Below are 16,963 nucleotides of genomic sequence, written 5' to 3'. Positions count from 1 at the left end.
CCCCCCCTCCAGAGGTAAGGCTGGGCAGCCTTGAATCTGAGGGAAATGCCCATTGTCACTCCCAAATCCATGGTACAAAGCCTCGGAAGCGCCGCTGGGAGCCGAGACAAAAGCAGCCCCAGAGCAGGCGGCCGAGAATATATTCCTCACTCCACAAGTTGCTCAGAGCACCCTTGGAGGGATCCCAGCCCACCTCGAGCCCCGGAAAGGAAGGGGGTAAATGGCTACTTATGGCCTGATTGATTGCCTTTGCCAATGGCTTTCTGATTTTGTTCCAGAAGAGATGCCTTTGCCTGTAGCACGGGTGTTCCTCTGAGACACGGCCCCCTGTCAACAACTAATGGCGCTCCCCACATTGCAGGGAGGAAACGGATAAGTTAAAATTGCCCTCCTTCTCCTGCCCAACCAATGGAGGTCTGGGCAAATCTATCCCAGTGTTCCCAACCTGGCATTGACTCCGAGCCTTCTCTCTCCCACCCCTAGGAAATGGCTCCCCTAAAGGGTTCTGTCTTGGAACTGGGGAAGGTTCTTGGTTTTCAGGAGGAGGTTTACAATCCTGAATAAATACGGAGCCTCCCATTGACTCCCTGGATGAGAACTGTAAGGCCTAGAGCCCCTCAATAGATAGTTTTATGGAGAAAAAGGAAGAAGCGAAAAGGCCGTGTTTTGTGAGGCTGCTTGAAGCTAGTGGAGGGCTTTTGCAACCACATTACAACCTGGGGAAACGAATTCTCTGTCAGCTCTTCTCCCTTCTCCCAGGCAGCACTAGATAAGTCTGGACTCTCTCGGTGAAGGCTGGCTGGAGTTTTCCAAGCTGTGTCGGCAGCTGGAACATTGGACTTCATGGGAAGTCATGTTCATTTGCAAATTCTCTCTCAGTCACCTTTTGTACGTTTTCTTGCCTCCCAGAGACAGTGGCTCCAACCAGCATTTTGTAATTAAATAGAGAGAGCATTACCTGGGGGAAAAAATTTCCTCCTTGAAGAAAATTTCATGTGGGACCCTAAAAGGTAATGACTGAACATAAAATCCTTCCACAAGGAAACCAGGGCAAAGTGGGATGGGAAAACTCACCCATCCTCGGCTTCGCTGTGGCCTGGCTTGTCTTGCGCTTGGGATAGGGGTGGGGGTGAGGGAAGGGGGAGCAGAACTGGATCCGATGCAATGCTAGCTGCTGCTTGTCCTTGTTCTTGTAATGGAGGCCCGGCGGCTTCCAGGTGGGCAAGACCGCTTTCAACCTAGCCCCTGACGATGGCGTGCCAGCCAGAAATCGCCAAGACCCCACTAAAAGTATTAAAAAATAACACAACCAAAACCAAAGACAGGAAAACACACAAATGAGGTGCTGTGAAGAAAAAAGCAGCGTGGGCACAGGCTTACTTACCAGGCTCTGGTTAGAGGGGAACTCACACCCATCTAGAATTCAATTCTGTTACTACCTTGGGGAGGTGGGGGGGGGAGGGTGGGAGAGGCGGGGAGAAGACTCCCCTTCTTCCCAACTATGAAGCCAGCACACCCAGGCTGGATTATCATTCCCCCAGCCACTGCCAAATTTTAGCGCCCTAGGCCTCCTCCAGCCTCTCCTATCTTCCTCCCCCTGCCCTCTATCACCGCCCCCCCCCCCGACTGCCCCCAAACAAGCAGTTTAACAGGAAGATAATCTCACCAAAGGCTTTCATTTCCACCGAAACATATATCCGTTTCAGAAAGCAGAGGGAGCGAACTCGTTTCCAGAGTTTATTGCATTATACATGCGACCAGAACATGCACAGAAAGGACAGGTTGCTGTTGTACTTCTACCAAACCACAGATGCACCACAAGGGAAGGCTACAAGGCATAAGTCGTCAATATTCCATCTCACCAAGGACAATTGCTAAGTTCATTTGTGAAAAGATACATTGTAATGTGCTTTTTTAGTCCCCCTCCCCCCAAAGCTTGTGGGTTTTCGTAATCTTTTTTAAATATATATGTAATTTAAGTACTTTAAAGTACTGGATGTATTCAAAACGCCATGAGATCATGGACTAACCACACACACAGACCTTTTGTGTTAGGAAAAACATGAAAAAGTCACATTGCTGGATGGATGAATGGACCGATGGAGGCTGTACAGTTCCAATAAGTTAAGACCCAAATGAAAATGCGCAGTAATAGTTACCCTGCATTACGATGAAAAAATAATAAATTACACGTGCTAGTTTTTTTTAATATATATACTCATAGGGATTACAGATCACTTGCAGCACGAACAGAATGACCCCAAAGTCACATTCTAGCAGGAAACAAAACAAAACAAAACAAAAAACAAAGAGCAATGAAGGTTTTGTTTCCGCCTTCCCAGTCCTCCAGCACTCGGCCCTGGAACGCGGTGCCCCCTCTCCGATCCTGGCCTCCGACGGGCCTGGGACCTAAGAGAAGGTGAGGTTGGCGGTCAGTTCTCGGATCCGGTTCTCTCGGCTCATCTTCTTGAGTTTCATTCGGCGGTTTTGAAACCAAATCTTGACCTGCCTGTCGGTGAGGTTAACGCTCTTACTGATCTCTAGGCGGCGCTCGCGGGTGAGGTACATATTGAACAAGAACTCTTTTTCTAATTCCAGCGTTTGGTGCTTAGTGTAAGGGCACCTCTTCTTTCTGCCACTCTTTGCAGTGAGCCAATTGCTGGTTGGAGTATCAGACTTGATTTCCTCTAACAAAATTAAAGGGAGAAGAAGAAAAAAAAATCAAGATTTTTTTTTTTTCTCTCGCAGCCTGTTCAAATGTACCCTTGGCCATGACCCCGCTGGCAGCCAGGCCGCTTTGGGAAATGCTGGTATTAAACATTCCTCTTATGAGGTGGGCCCTGGAAGGGATTTGTAATTGATGCCAGATTAGTTTAAATGCCCACAATGACACGATGGAGGGTACTCTCGTCCTCGATGCCAGTAGGGTTGTCTCTCTCTCCCTCTCTCTTTTTCTCTCTCAACTTTCTGACCTGCACGAAACATTAGTACGATAGTAAACTTTCAGGATCTCCCCAGCAACGTTCTAAGTGGTCAGCTCACAACAGGGCTGGAGTGGGAAGAAACAAACCACAGCCTGAACAAGACTGCCAACCCCACTGCTGCCTCACATCCCCAAGGCTGCCACTTCTTCCCCACTTCTCCTGCGCAGGCGGGGAGCCCCACAACCAGGTTTATAGTTGCCCTTCTCTTTCAAAAGATAACCAAGGAACTGAGTGCACCTTCTCCGACCTGCCTGGGCATTGAGGTACTCCCCAGAATTTCTTGAATTCTCATACCTTCTTGTCTCCACACAAAAGCATTCCCCGAGCTTCTTACTGTGGCCCACCTCTGGACACTGGGGGAGAGGCTCTGGGGCAGGGTTCCTCCTCAAAAAGCCAGAGCCCCTGGCTCTTTGCCCTAGCCCGTGCAGATTCCATTCTCCTCCCTTCAGCCTTTGCCCCCTTTGCAAATGGATTGCAAAGCTTGCGGCACTTTCCCCAGACAAAGCCAAGGTTACCCAGCCCCGCAGAGGTAGGGAGCCCTGTTCCCCAGCCCAAGCGCCAATCAGCCCAGTCATCTCGTTCCCATTGCCGCCCCCAAGCTCGCAGGATGCGGGGTGCACACACTTGAACACGAACACGGTGCCTTGGACCACCTTAAAATCATCATTGGGTGAAAGGCAAAGCTGGGACTGCAAATCTGAGCGGGAGAAAGGAGGTTCTGGGGCCGTGTTTACGAGCCGCAGGTCTCATTTGCCCTCTTTTGTTGCATTTCAGGTCTAGCTCAGGAAAAATAAACCCGGCAAGCCCTTCCTCTGCCCAGGCGCCATCAGCGTGGGGCCAGGACTAGCCAGGAGGGCCAGGGCAGCCGGGGAGAAGCTGGGACCTTCTCGAGACTGAGACTGCCCCTCTAAAAGCCGGGAGGAGCAGCACCTGCCAGTCGGGCCCCGCCTCAGCTGCCCCGGCTCGACGCTGGGCACCCAGGCGCTCCCTCTCTGCCGGGTTCCCGGGCTGCACGCCCCGCTGGGGTGGCAACTTGCTCATACCGACCTTTGCTTTCCTTCTCCTGTACTTCGGGACTGGACACGGAGACCTCAGCCAGGCAGCTCCTTTCTTCCGGAAGGCCGCCCTTGGCCTCGGGGCTCTCCACCTGGGAGACTTTGGTGGGCTCCTGGCCGCTCACAGGCTCGTTCATCTTCTTTTCCATCTGCAGCTGGGCGGCCGAGAGCTGCGGCTTGGCCGCGCCGCGAGGGTTGAGCTGGAGCATGACTGTGGAGCTGCCTTCGGGGCTGTTATTGTACTCTTGGGTTTTCCCGGTGGCGTAGGTCTGACTCAGTCTAAAATATCCAGGGACAGGAACCTCGGGGTTCTCAACGGGACAGGACTCAGGGACCAGCCTCTGGTACGAAGGGACCTCAGCAGAAATGAGTTTGTTGCGCTTATCAGAATACATGCAGCAATTGGATTCTTCCTTAATGTTGGTGGTGAAGGAGCAAGTGGGGACTTGCTGTGTAACAGGTTGCTCTATTCGACAAGATCTGTTCGGGTCTGTCCAACTGTCTACTTGAGGTATATAAGGATGCACATTCATACCCATATTTTGGTGGTTCACTTCTCTTTTGGCCAGAGACGGGAGCAGTCCACAGGTTTGCATTCCATAGGTCCCCATGTCTGCGCTAGGTGGTGGCATGTACATGCTGGCGCTGCTCGAATAAAAACTGTCACTCCTGCAGGCACTGATCAAGGAATCTACTAAAAAAGTATTAGCAGCAGGAGAGCTGTTGGGAAAGGACATTTTGGGGAGGAATTTGAAGAAGAGAGATTGTGTCCTTTGTAGGCTGACATCTCTAGGAAAACATTCCCCGTGTAATTGTGGATGCCTCTGCCGACCACATGACAACCAAGCCAATGAGATTTGAAAATGGCCTTGAGCCGCAGCCTCCTCGCAGGTCACGTGCTCCAGAGCCCGGCCGGCCGGCCGCGTAAGCACGGACAACAGCGACATCTACTACGCGCCCGTGATAGTGCGCGCTGGAGACAACCGGCCCAGCGCTCTCCGTCGCCCGCCAGCCTCCCCGGGGCTCGTTCGGCCGGCCAGCCCCACTCGCGTCCCCCCGCTCCGGCCGCCGGGCCCCGCTGGCGGAAGGAAAGTCTCGGCCAGAGGGGCCTCCGGGAGGACACGCGCGGGGAGGGAAGCCGCAGTGCCGTGGCGCCAGCTCACAGAAGCATTCCCCGCACACACCCAGGCAGAACGCGCCCCAGAGCCGGGGCACGGGCGGGGGGTGGGTGCCCGGCTGGTTCAGTTTCTCCCGGGCAGCCTGGGAAGGTGAGTCGGATTCCCCGGGCTCTGCGACACCCCACCCCAGGGAGCCACAGTAAAGATCTCTCACGCAAAGACGCGGCCAAGTTATGGTGGGGAGCGGAGGCGAGAAGAGCCGCGAGGGCTAAGAGGCCAAGCAGCTGGCCAGCCCGGAGCCCCGAGGACCGGCCGGCTCTGGCGCTGTCCATTCCCTCCTCCGGCCCGAGGGAGATGCGGGCTCCCGGCCCCTCCGCGCCCCAGTGGGCTCTCCGAGCCTTGGAGCCTTCGGCAGTCGGAGGAACCACACCCCGACCTCTGCGGCCGGGCCGCTGGGAGCTTTCAGCCCGGAGACAATCCCTCGCCAGCAGCGGGCTATCCTGGAAAGCGTCCCTCCGGTTCCCAGCGGGAGAACGAAACCGAGGTTTCCCTCCCCACACACCCTGATAATAATGAGCAAAGAGGAAGGAAGGGAGGGAGAAAGAAAAGAATTTTTTGCAAGGAAAGGGGAAAACTCTCGCCCACAGACTCCAGAAGTTTTAGAAAACTGACTGGGCCGAGTAGCAGACAGAGAGAGATGCAAAGGTGTCATTTGGTTCTTCTGCAAAGAAAAATATGTTTTCCTTTTATGGATTTTGTAAAAGCATTGGTTTCTGACAAGTGCAAGGTACAAAAGGTTGTGGAATTTATTAATACATATTAAGAAGAATCAGGGCGATCAATAAAATTCTCATCTACATTCTTGGGCTACTTGGTAATTTTCTTGCTTCTGAAGGTTTTTAAAGAGTTATACCCGCTGTTGCCACACACGGGAAGGTATTTTATTAACAAATCAATCGAGACTTTGTAAAGGATAAGATTAATAGTTAAGATTTAGCATAATGGCGTTCGCTTTATGAATTATTGAAAATTATACTATTGATTTTTCCCCTTCGCTACTAACCAAGAAGGTCAATTTTTGTTTTAACACAAATCGTCAAATATTAAAAGCTATACTTTTGTCAGAAGTTGAGTTTTATAGTTTTGGACAATTCCTAAAATTATTTGACACCGGTTTGCTTGGGTAAGGGGAGGGAGAAAAAAAGGAGGTGGGAGAACCTTAGTCCTCTGTTTCCTTTGGTGACGGAAAGTTCTATAAAGAGGATTTGGTCTGGGGTTGTGGTCGAGCTCATTAAAGAACAACCACCCTCACCACCATGGAAACTCAGAGTTTTATGAGAAACTTCTCCAACAACTTCCTTTCTTGTTCTCTGGTTGCAGGCGGGTGAGCCGCCCTTCGGAAGCCCCGGCCTCGGGGCAGCAGCGGGGAGCTTTAACCTTGATTTCCAAAGGCTTGCCCTAGGCGAGGGGCCGGGCCAGGGCACAGGAGCTGTCCTCGGGCTTCCCAGATCCCCTTCCCAGCATCTGAGAGAGGAAAAGGGCCCCAGAAACCCTGATTGGGAACCAGTTTCTCTCGGTCCGGGAAGGCGTCTGTGTTTTCTTCTCTCCACACTCGCCCTGTGCGGGCTGGCCTTGGATTTCAGGCCCAGAGACTGAACTTGTGGGCAAATTGGGTTTCCGCCTCAGCAGAACATTTCTTTGGAGCCCGATGCTCATTAACGCGTCTCAGCATTCTTGGGGAACTAGGAGCCTGCTCACTCCTCCACAAAAACCTTTTCCAATAAACCCTTTGTCCCCCCTCCCCAAAAGGAATCTCCCCTGGCCTGGTGGAAACAGGCGCTGAACATTATTTTCGGCCTTGGGACCACTTTGCCTGTCCCCTCTAAGTGCCCTCGCCCAAACAATAACCCCTTTTAAAAAACTCCACGGTGGCAATGAGACAGACCTTTTAAACCTTTACGCAGCTGTTCAAATACAACATCATTGTCAGGTTAAAAGCCTGGCGCCTCTAACTGCTCCGGCTGCGGGATGCCGGCTGGCGAAGTCCGGGGTTTAAACATTACCTTTCCGCAGGGGTGGCTGATTTTAAGCTTGAGGATGGGGAGGTGGCGGTGAGGAAAGCAGGAGAAAAAAAAAAAAATCCAACTTTTCACTCTAGCCTGCTACAGTCCTGTTCAAAGCCAACAGCCGCTGACCATCACCCCCAAAATGGTTTTATCACAAGGTGGAGATCATGATCCCGGCCACGGTTAAGCGTGCCCAAGGCTGGACAAAGTGCCCGCTGCACACACTCTCGGCAGGCACCCTGACGCCAGCCTGGCGCTCCAGGACTGTCGTCCCTTTGCATCTCAGCCAGGGGAGCTGCCTGGAACTCGGATGTCCAATTCTCCCTATCCCACTCGTGAGACAAGACTGTTTAATCTAATCGGGAATTTTATGCCCATCAAATGCCCTTTCATAATCTTTATTTATACACGAAGAAAACATTAGGCGAAAACCCAGCAATTCCTTGCGGAGCGGGTAGGTCTAGCGGTGAGCCAAAACAAACAAGATCTGCCTTCCGAATTTGGGGGCCTTTCTGTTTCAACTCTCAGTGGCTTGGGGCTCTAAGTCACCCCCGCACTGGAAGCTTTAAATAGGTCCTCTTCATTCACAGAAAACGTGTATCAGATATAATTTTGAATCTATTATCACAAAATTCTATTTTATTCTTTCTCAAATATCTGCCTTCAGACCAGTTCTTTGAGGCCAGAGACTCCAGTGTTTCAGGGCGATTTTATCATAAAAATTGAGCAAAATAGAAAGAATACAGGAGGATGATCTGGACCTGGGAGGATGGAACATCTGGCTAAGACTCTAAGGCTAACTAACATGGAGCAAATGGAATGAAAAGGCAGTGGCTTTCGGGGCCAGCCTGTATTTTGCTTACGAGTATTTAATGTAGGTCCATAGCTGCTGTTTTCGATCATCTTTAGATCAGTTGGAGCAGTTACCATTAATAATAAATCAATATCGCGCTATAAAGGAGATGAATATCCATATTTGTGCGGAGACATCCTTCTCCCTGGCACAGCTCTTCCCAGAGAAAAATTAATAGGGTCGCTTTAGCAAGAAATTAGCATTTGTAATCAAGAAGTGGCTTGCATCTGCGCTCCTCTGTCACCAGAAAGAAGAGCAGTGACCCTGGGCCTGAGGAGACCTGGGGACTCCTAGGTTCACCCTGAATTCGGGCCCTGAGTGGCCTCAGGGCTGTGTCACTCTTTGGGGGCAGAGCGGATGGGGACAAATTTTAAAGGCTTCTTCCCCAGGGAGCCCCTCCGGGTTGCACTGTGCACCTCCCTGGCAACGTGAAAAGCAATCAGGGGGGCAAGTGGGGAGGCCGTGGAAGCCACCACCACCTCAATGAAGAGTGTGTGGAGATTGTGCAAAAAGGCTGGCCGCTGGGGAGCCTCTTTCCGTTACAGACACAAAAGACTCCTACTTGGCTCATTTTCCCTCCACTTCAGGATCTGAGACCTCGGTGACTCAAGATACATGGCCACACTCCACGAGCGCCACCGGCTCTGAGCAGTCAGGAGGGGTTGGCTCTGCAGCCCCCCTAAGTCCTGGTCCAATCCTCTGTCCTTTTTCAGGCCCATGTAGGGCGCTGCTGGTAGGAAGGGAACTGCGGACTGCCGAGTACCCGTTGTCTGAGGAAGGCTGCCAGCCAAGGCCAAGAGACCCCCGCCCCCAAAAGGCCACGTGCACCCCCGCTGCAGCTGCCTAAAGAGGAACACAACGACATTTGGGGAGGAGAGTTCTCGCCCCACCTGGACTGAGGCCCAGGTCAGGCTCCGAGAAATGTCGCTTCACGATAGCGACCCGCGGTCAGACAGACAGGAGTCAGGGGTGCCCGCGGGGAACACCTATGCCTCTGGCTGACGCCTCACTTGGGGGCTCGTGGCGCCCCAGCCTCCGCTGAAGCCGATGCCGGCTCCCAGGGGTGGACCCAGGGCCTTTGGTCTAGGGTCTGGAGAAAGGAGACAGAGACAGCGGAGCCGAAGAGGCCAGCACTAATTCTGGGGGATGGAGGCGCTTCACAATGAACTTCGGGAAAGAAGGCATAGCCACCTTCCCTTAGAACGGCCCAGGTCCTGCAGCCCTCCCTTCTGGAACCTCCCTTTTGGACAAGGATGGTGACAGAGGCCCTCCCCAAAGTCAGGGGCTTTGCAAAAGGGGGATGGGGCACAAGGAGGACACGCAGCAAGAAAACTGCTTCCAAGAGCTGGTGCCAAAATCAAACTCCGTGCTCAAGGCCAGCAGGCGGCTGGGAAGAATGTCCAGGATTCTGTCAAAGGGAAAGCTCGTTTGCTTCAAATGCAACCCCCATTCTCTGCCACCTTGTAGTGTAAATGTTTCCCCGGGATGGTCTGCCGCTACCCACCGCCACCAAGCCCAGCTTGACCCTGTCGCCCCAACTCATAGTTCTGCCAGAGCCTCCCATCACCGGGCGCCAGGCACGGCTCGACTGGGGGGCACTCCCTTGCCCAGAACGACCCCCTCAGTCCCAACGCGGCTCATGGCTCATTTTCTCTGAGACCACACTCAGCTAAGTTGCCGGCGCCCTCATCTGTCTTAAACAAAAGCCTTTTAATCATCTCAGGCGGTCGGAGAGCGTACCAGGCGGATGCTGTTTTGGGGAGGAGTTGGTCCTACCCTGTATCCTTCTTCATACTCAAACCAACAAGAAAATGGATTTTCTCTAATTTCATTAACTCACAGTGGCATGGCTTATTTCGAAATGCACATATTTGTCTTCTAAAAAATCTCTCCTCGACACCACCAGGTTATACTACGGTATTCTTTGCGACAGCCTTATCTTTAGGAAGACAACGATTAGGTGATTGTCTATTTCAGGAATCCGGGTAGCTCCCTTTTCTCTATCTTTATACAACTTCCCACACCTCGTGGCTGCTGAGAACAAACAAACAGCAAACAAATACCTTAGGGGCCGCCGGTTTCTAACGGGCTGAGATTGCCTATTAGAATCCAGTATTGGAAAGATACGGTACCGCGGCCTATTCCGCCAAACACGGCTTCTGGAACGTGAGCACGCCCCCGTGTGGCTCTCCAAGGCCATGCAAACGGGAAACGGTATCTCTCGGTTGGGCTTACCTAAGAGGGTGGACACACAAGCTTGCTACATTTAGACGCAGTTAAAAAAAAAAAAAAAAAAAAAAAGAAGACAGACGGAGAGAGAGAGAAATAAACCAGTTTTAAGATCCTGCAACGATCATACTACTTGGGCACTGACATTTTAACGGACGTCCAGAAATCCACACAAAGGAATCCCCTTCCGAACGAAATTATTCAATTGTAGGCTTTGTTTCTCTTGCAATTTTCACCAAAGGTTGAGGGGGCACTTTGGAAAACAGCACAAATATTTTTAGTTTTGTTCCATAAAGTACAATAATTTATCTGACGGGGCAACAGTCCCCCCCCCCCCCAAATATAGCGAAGGTGTAAATCTGACTAGAGCTTCCTCTTTCAGACGCCTGCTTTTAAAGTCATGGTTCTTCATTACACCAAAGGGGACTGCTATCTATGACACCCTCCCCCCCCAAAAAAAACCCACCTCAGTATATACCAGCTGTATAAAAAGCATGCTGGTAGACATTTTAATCTAACCAGTATTTAAAAAAGAAGTCAATTGCTATCGAATTACACAAATGTTTGAAGGGAAATTAAGGTTATTGATCCTGAAATTAGGAATTTGCTTAGATTTATGGTGAGCCCCTGTTATAATTCTGTGTGGTCATAAATGTATGTGGGGGTCTGGATATGTGTAAGCATGTGTGTGTGTGAGAGTGGGTGGCGGCTGAATATCACAGAAGAACCTTAAGGCGCCTAATTATTCAGAAAGGTTAAAGGTGATGACCTTGACATTTTGGAAGTTCAAAGGCATACACTTATGCACTTATGTTTTTCCTTCCCCCCCCCCAAACTTTGGCAATTAAAAAAATTTTGCATTTGGAAATGCATACCTCCTCTGAAGATGCATGGGGTCCTGTACACCTTATGGTTTTGTTTTGTTTTGTTTTTGACTTTGGGCTTAGGAGAGGTTAAGAGTCATAAGATTCACTTTACTTTTTTCAGAGAAAGAGATGCTTTTCTCACTCCTACAGTTTATTGCACATTGCGGAAATCTCTTTTGGGCCCACCAGAAGGTGTATAATATAACCCAATTAAGCTGTTTAGAACTTTGGCTTTTATGGTGTTGTCTAGACAGTTCAAGGTTTTGTAAACAGCCTGGCCTGGCCCTGCAACATAAAGTGCTGTTCAGCCCCCACCACATTCTTTAACTTGAAGCGATAAATGCAGTGAGGAGTGGGTCTGCAGCCTCAGGCCCTATTGCAGGGAGGGGTCTTACCTCCTCTCCTGCAGGCCCGCTGTGACACTAGCAAGGACCCCAAGCCCTCTCCACCATTGGTAACTTCCTTTTGGCAAATTATTTTTTTTTCAATGAAGGTTTCTAATCTTGGTTTCTTTTGGGGGGGACCCTGGCTCCTTGACAGCTTGTTAAGAGTGAATTTGGATTGTCTAACAAGTTTTTTTTTAAATGGTTTTTGCCTTTTCAGAAATTCCAAGTTCACTAAGCTGGGAAATAGGGGGGAGGAGACGCCCTTCCTAGGTCCTGCTCTCCCAGCCTCATTGCCTGGAGGAAGGAGCACCACCATGGCTGGGTCCCACCCTCGATTCAGAAATTCATCTCTAGAGTGAATTTTAAAATGAGTGTAACCTAGAGAAGGTGAGAGAGAGAGCTACTCTTATTTCAGCAGGATCAAAAAGCATTTCACTTGATTTTCAGTTGCATATGGGAGAAGGTTCTGGCTACTAAAATACCCTAATCAGACAATAAACTTCTTTAAAGAGGAAAAAAATCATATAGTGTGTTGAAGCTGTAACCTCCATTTTACTAGAAACCATTTATTCACACAAAACACAGTGACTTATGCCTCGATACGACAGACCAAAGGTACATTTCCCAGAGTTTAAATAATCTGCATTCACCAAGGGGGAAGGTCGGGTCCCTTAAACTCAGAACAAAAACAAGTGCCTTCCAACCAACCCAGCGGCCTAAACTCTCTACAGATCCCACAGCGTCCCCACGGGGACTCAGAGTGAGGGAGGGAGAACAACAGCACATTGGCGGTAAAATTGTAAAGGGACGTTTGCATTTACCATTTTCCCCTTATTAGGATCCATTCGGCCAAGTCCCCGGCCTCGTCCGCAGGCAGCAGTGGTCGCTGGGAGGTCCCGAGTTGACCGTGGGAAGGAATCGTGGAGTTCCACAGAGAAGAGGCGTCATTAAACCCAAGGACATTGGGCCTGCCGAGGGCAGGTTGCTGGGGAGGAGGGTGGGTGAGTGGGGCTCGGGGAGAGGGGTGCTTCCTGGAGCTCTCAAAATAAGGGGTTTCCAGTGAAATACTGCAGACGGTCTCTGTTCAGTTTCTTTTCTTTCATTCTTCGATTCTGGAACCAGATTTTGACTTGCCGGTCAGTGAGGTTGAGCATCCGAGAGAGTTGGAGTCTTTTCTCTTTGTTTATGTACACGTTAAAGAAAAACTCGCGTTCCAGTTCGCGGATCTGGTACTTGGTGTAGGGACAGCGCTTTTTCCGGGACCGCTGGGGGGCCACTGCAAGGCAAAGAAACCAAGAGGTGAGAGAGACCGCTGACTGCCCACCCCCACCCGCCCTGCGGCCCAGGCCCAAGCGAGGGCCAGGCCTCGGCCCGTTGGGGACGTCCCCTGCCGCAGCTGAAAGACCCTGCTTGCGTCGTGGGGGATGATATATGGGCGGGCACAGGAGAGTGCGGGCGTGGACGTGTGTACATGCCCGGACACACACACACACACACACACACACACACACACACAGGCACAGAGGCGGAGAAGCAGAGGGCAAGGCAGGCTCTGAGTTGGAACCCTAAGGGAGAGAAACACGAGCGCGCCGGGGCATCTGCTCCGACTCCAGCCAGCAGCGCGCGTCAGCCAGAGGCTTGGATAAAGTCCAGTTCAAGGATCTCCCCACCCCACCCCCCCTTAGAAGCAGGAGGCTCCAGTGTCCACACTCACCAAGTGGCTTGAAATCTCCCCTCCCTCACTCCATGGTCTCTAGCACCACCCCACCCCCCCAAACTGGGGAAAAGCTCTCTGTAGCGATTAATGTCCCCTCGAAGTCTACCTTAAGCCCACCTAAATTGGTTTCCTATCGTAAACACACTTTACAACGGCCCGGGAAATCTTATAGGATGTATAAACCCCTTCGAACGCTTATAAAGCAGCACATAAAACGGCGCAAGCAGAGGGAGGCCCCCGCCGCCCCCCCGCGCCCGCGGCCCCCCGGCCCAGCCGCCCACCCCGCACCGGGTGCCTACCTGTGCCGCCACTCTTTTCAGCCCCCGCCTCCCCCGGGGGCCCCTCGCCGTCGCCGCCGCCTCCTTCTGCCGCCCCCTTGGGCTCCGAGCCGGGGGTCGCCTTGGCGCAGGGACTTCCCCCGCCGCCACCGGCCCCCGTCTTGGGGTCGCCCTTGTCGGCAGCGCCCTCGGGCTGTGGCGGCGCAGGAGGCGGAGGGGGCTGCGGCCCGGCGAACGGGGGCCCGGGAGCAGCCTCGTAGAACTGGTCGAAACCCTGCGGCAGGATGCCGTTGCGGCCCACAGCGCTGTAGAAGTTGGAGGCGGCGCCCGCGGGGCCGTGTGGCGGCCCGGGCGCGGCGCACACTGGCTCGGGCGCCTTGAAGAGCACGTCCGGCCGGCGGCCCGCGGGAGGGAGCAGCTCGCGCTGCATGGCCGCCTCCTCAGCCGCCGCCGCCGCCGCCGCCGCCGCCGCGGCTGCCGCGTAGTAGGGAGCGTAGCCCCCGGCGCCGCCGCTGCTGCCCCCGCCGGGGCCGCCCCCGCCGCCGCCGCCCCCCGCGCCGCCGCCGCCGCCGCCGCGGTACGGCCACTTGGCGCGCTCCAGGCCGTAGTCGCGGAAGGCCACTTCGCGCACGGGCTGGACGTGCGGCGCCAGGTTGGAAGAGTAGGGGAAAGTCATCTGGCAGGACGACGGTTGCGATAGGAACGACGGCTTGCTGGCGAAGTCCGACGGGGCCACATAGTAGGCGCAGCCCGGCAGGTACATGCTGGCTGCGCTCGGGCCGCACTCATCAAAGTCGTTCATGGCTCCGCGGCGTGCGCGCCGGCGAGCCCCGGGCCGCTCCCCGCGCCGCCAACCTGAGCCATCGATTGCACAAGAGGCTTGGGCCAGGATCAACTAAGCAAAAATCCCCACCGGGCGCTGACGTGCAATTCATCTTGATTGATTCTGGTGGTAATTATGTCACGTGACGCCATGGAGAGAAATGTCCTTATATCTATATCAGCTCTCGCCAACACGCCCCGGGACGGCTCCTGGCGCCGAGACACGCGCGCGCTGGGGGCGGATCGGTCTCCCTCTCCAGCCGGCACTCTCCGGGCGCCCCCTGACCAGGCTGCGCCGCAGGCCGGTCACCTGTGCGCCGCCGGCGGCTGCCACTGCTGGGTGCATCTGCCACCGCCCGGCTGGGCCGCCCGCCCGCGCCCGCCCGCCCGCGCCGCTTTAAGTACGCGGACCGAAGCCGGCGGGGAGGAGGAGGGAGGGGGAGGAAGGGGGAGGAAGGGGGAAGGGAAAGAAGCGGAGAGCGGAGGGGGGAGCCCCAGCCCAGGGCACAGGGGACTAGGTGTGAGGTTGTGAGGTTCCCACCCCCCACACCTCTTCCTGCAGCCGCTCCCTCCCCCGCGACGCCGCCACCCTCTGCAGCTTGCCCGCCAGGAGCTTGTTGCTTCTTGCTCAAGGGGCGTAATTGCGCCACTCTCGGGGCGCGAGGAGCCCTGATTTACATATTTCTCAGCCCTGCGCGTTTATCGCGGAATAACTTGGCTCTCTCCATTCCTGACCCCGGGAACGCGAGTGCCAGCCTCAGAAAAAAAACCCACGCCAAAACCCTACCAGGAGCTCACCCAGGCCAGGGCCTCGGTGCCCACTCGGATCTTTCGCCCTCTCTCCTCCTCTCTGTGTTCCTGTGTCTCTTTCTCCTTCCTTCGTCTCCCTTCAGTTTTCTCACATCTCTCTCTCCTGTCTTCTCTTCTCCCACTCCCTTCTCTTGTTTCCTCTTGCCTCCTTGGGGTGTCTGGCTGGCTCAGTCAGCAGAGCATCTGACTCTCGATCCTCTTGCCTTCTTCCTTCCTCTTACTTTCCTCGTTTCCTTTCCTTTCTCTGTCCCCTGATCCTCTCTCTTCCTTTCCCCTAGCTGTGTGTCACCACCTCTGTGCTCTCCCTGTCGCCTCTCTGCCTTTTCTCTCCCAATGCTAACGCAAGGAGGAAGTTCAGCTAGCGGAGACGCCCCATGCCCCTCTAGAAGGTGGGGGGTCTGGTGAACAAAAGGATCTGGAGTCCTACTCTAAAGGTGCCTGGCCTCCCACTCCCTACCAACCGGAGACAAACCACTGGCGCCTCCACCCTCCTCACCCTCTCTGCTTTTTGACCTGGACTGGGACCGGCCCGCCTCACATCCAGCCCCTTCTTTGCTTCGGAGCCCCTCCAAGGCCTACGCGTCCACGCCGCCGAGTCTCCCCCAGGCTCCTGCGGTGCCCTGGGGCCGGCATGATCACTGAGGGGCTCCTCCAGGTGGTCCGGTGGCTCTGGGAGGGGGGAGTGCTCTCAGCAGCTCTTTCCTCCTTGCTTGAGCCTCCCTGTACCACTTGACCCCCAGGGCCCCCCATCCATTTGCCCCAAGGCCTCACTTTCCTCCGCTGCCGCTGTGTCCCTCTTTCCTAGCTCGTGGGGCCGGGCGAGGCCTGGACTCCGGCCTCTGGGAGAGCCAGCGCTCTCCAAAGGAAAGAATCAGTCTCTCAGAAAGAAACTCCCCAAACCCAAATCCCAGAACCGAGGGCAAGAAGTTGCCCCTGTACCCAAGATTCCTCTGCCCAGGCAATCCCAGAACTGGGTTCTGGGCCTCAACCCTACGCTCAGGGCGGGCGATGCAGGCTGAGAAGCTGGTTCCCTCCCTGGCCCCGGCTGCCGCAGTGCCCGTGTGGTGAGCTCTGCCCACCATGCCGACAGACAGAGAAAAGGCGGGTGATCGGAGCTCATATCTATTTTCTGGCCGTTGTCCCCCCCTCTTCCTCTTTCTCCTCCCTCCTTTTCTCCCTCCCACTCTTCTTCCTCCGCCCCCCTCCCACCTCTGCTTTCCTCCGAACGCTGCGCAAACAGGTCGGTGGCGACTGGAGGGCAAGGAGGCTCCCCCAGCCCCCCAAACTACCCATCGTTTTGTCCACCTTCCTCCCAGCTGGCACCCTCGCCCAGATTCCCGCTCGCCCCTTTCTCCTCAGTCCAGACCGCCAGCACACTTATCTGCCTCCTATCTCCATCCCCCGCCCAAGCCTCTCCCTTTCGGGCTCGTTCGTGGTCGACGCCCCTGGATCTCTCTCCTAAAATGGCTCCCCGGACACTGCACACTGGCCTTGCGGCCGCTCAGGACCCAGGGCAGCGGCTGCGCCCCCCCCCCACCCCCGCAGCCGAGTCTTTATGGGTCTGGGAGTGCGGAAAATTCTCGCACCTTCTCTTCGTACGGGGTGGGGCGCAGGCAGCCTGCTGCCCCCAAAGCGGAGCCTGCTGACCGCCGAAGAGGGAAATGGGGAGGACGGAACCATTCAAGTTCAACGACATGGCGATGGCGGCTCCGGCTGGAGCCGCGCTTTGGCGGGGGAGGGTGCGCCATCTGCAGCGGCGCGCGGGTGCACAGGGGAAGG

At 54.4% G+C, this 16,963-nt stretch overlaps 2 protein-coding genes across 2 annotated transcripts; both read right to left on the bottom strand.

Annotated features, from left to right (window-relative positions):
• Positions 1-1,724: 1,724 nt before the first annotated feature.
• Positions 1,725-10,284, bottom strand: HOXD10 (homeobox D10). The gene is made up of 2 exons (XM_045480284.1): positions 4,032-10,284; positions 1,725-2,687 (listed from the first exon to the last, which is right to left on the bottom strand). Exons 1-2 carry the CDS (start codon positions 4,984-4,986, stop codon positions 2,410-2,412), a joined length of 1,233 nt encoding a protein of 410 aa, XP_045336240.1. The 5' UTR covers positions 4,987-10,284; the 3' UTR covers positions 1,725-2,409.
• Positions 10,285-12,089: 1,805 nt separating this feature from the next.
• On the bottom strand, positions 12,090-14,700 carry HOXD11 (homeobox D11). The gene is made up of 2 exons (XM_045480285.1): positions 13,574-14,700; positions 12,090-12,833 (listed from the first exon to the last, which is right to left on the bottom strand). Exons 1-2 carry the CDS (start codon positions 14,352-14,354, stop codon positions 12,598-12,600), a joined length of 1,017 nt encoding a protein of 338 aa, XP_045336241.1. The 5' UTR covers positions 14,355-14,700; the 3' UTR covers positions 12,090-12,597.
• Between the last annotated feature and the right edge of the window lie 2,263 nt (positions 14,701-16,963).

Source organism: Leopardus geoffroyi, chromosome C1 (genome assembly GCF_018350155.1).
Source record: "Leopardus geoffroyi isolate Oge1 chromosome C1, O.geoffroyi_Oge1_pat1.0, whole genome shotgun sequence".
NCBI classification, from domain to species: Eukaryota; Metazoa; Chordata; class Mammalia; order Carnivora; family Felidae; genus Leopardus; species Leopardus geoffroyi.
Note: the sequence above shows the minus strand (reverse complement) of the source record. Positions and strands in the feature narration are given on the sequence as shown.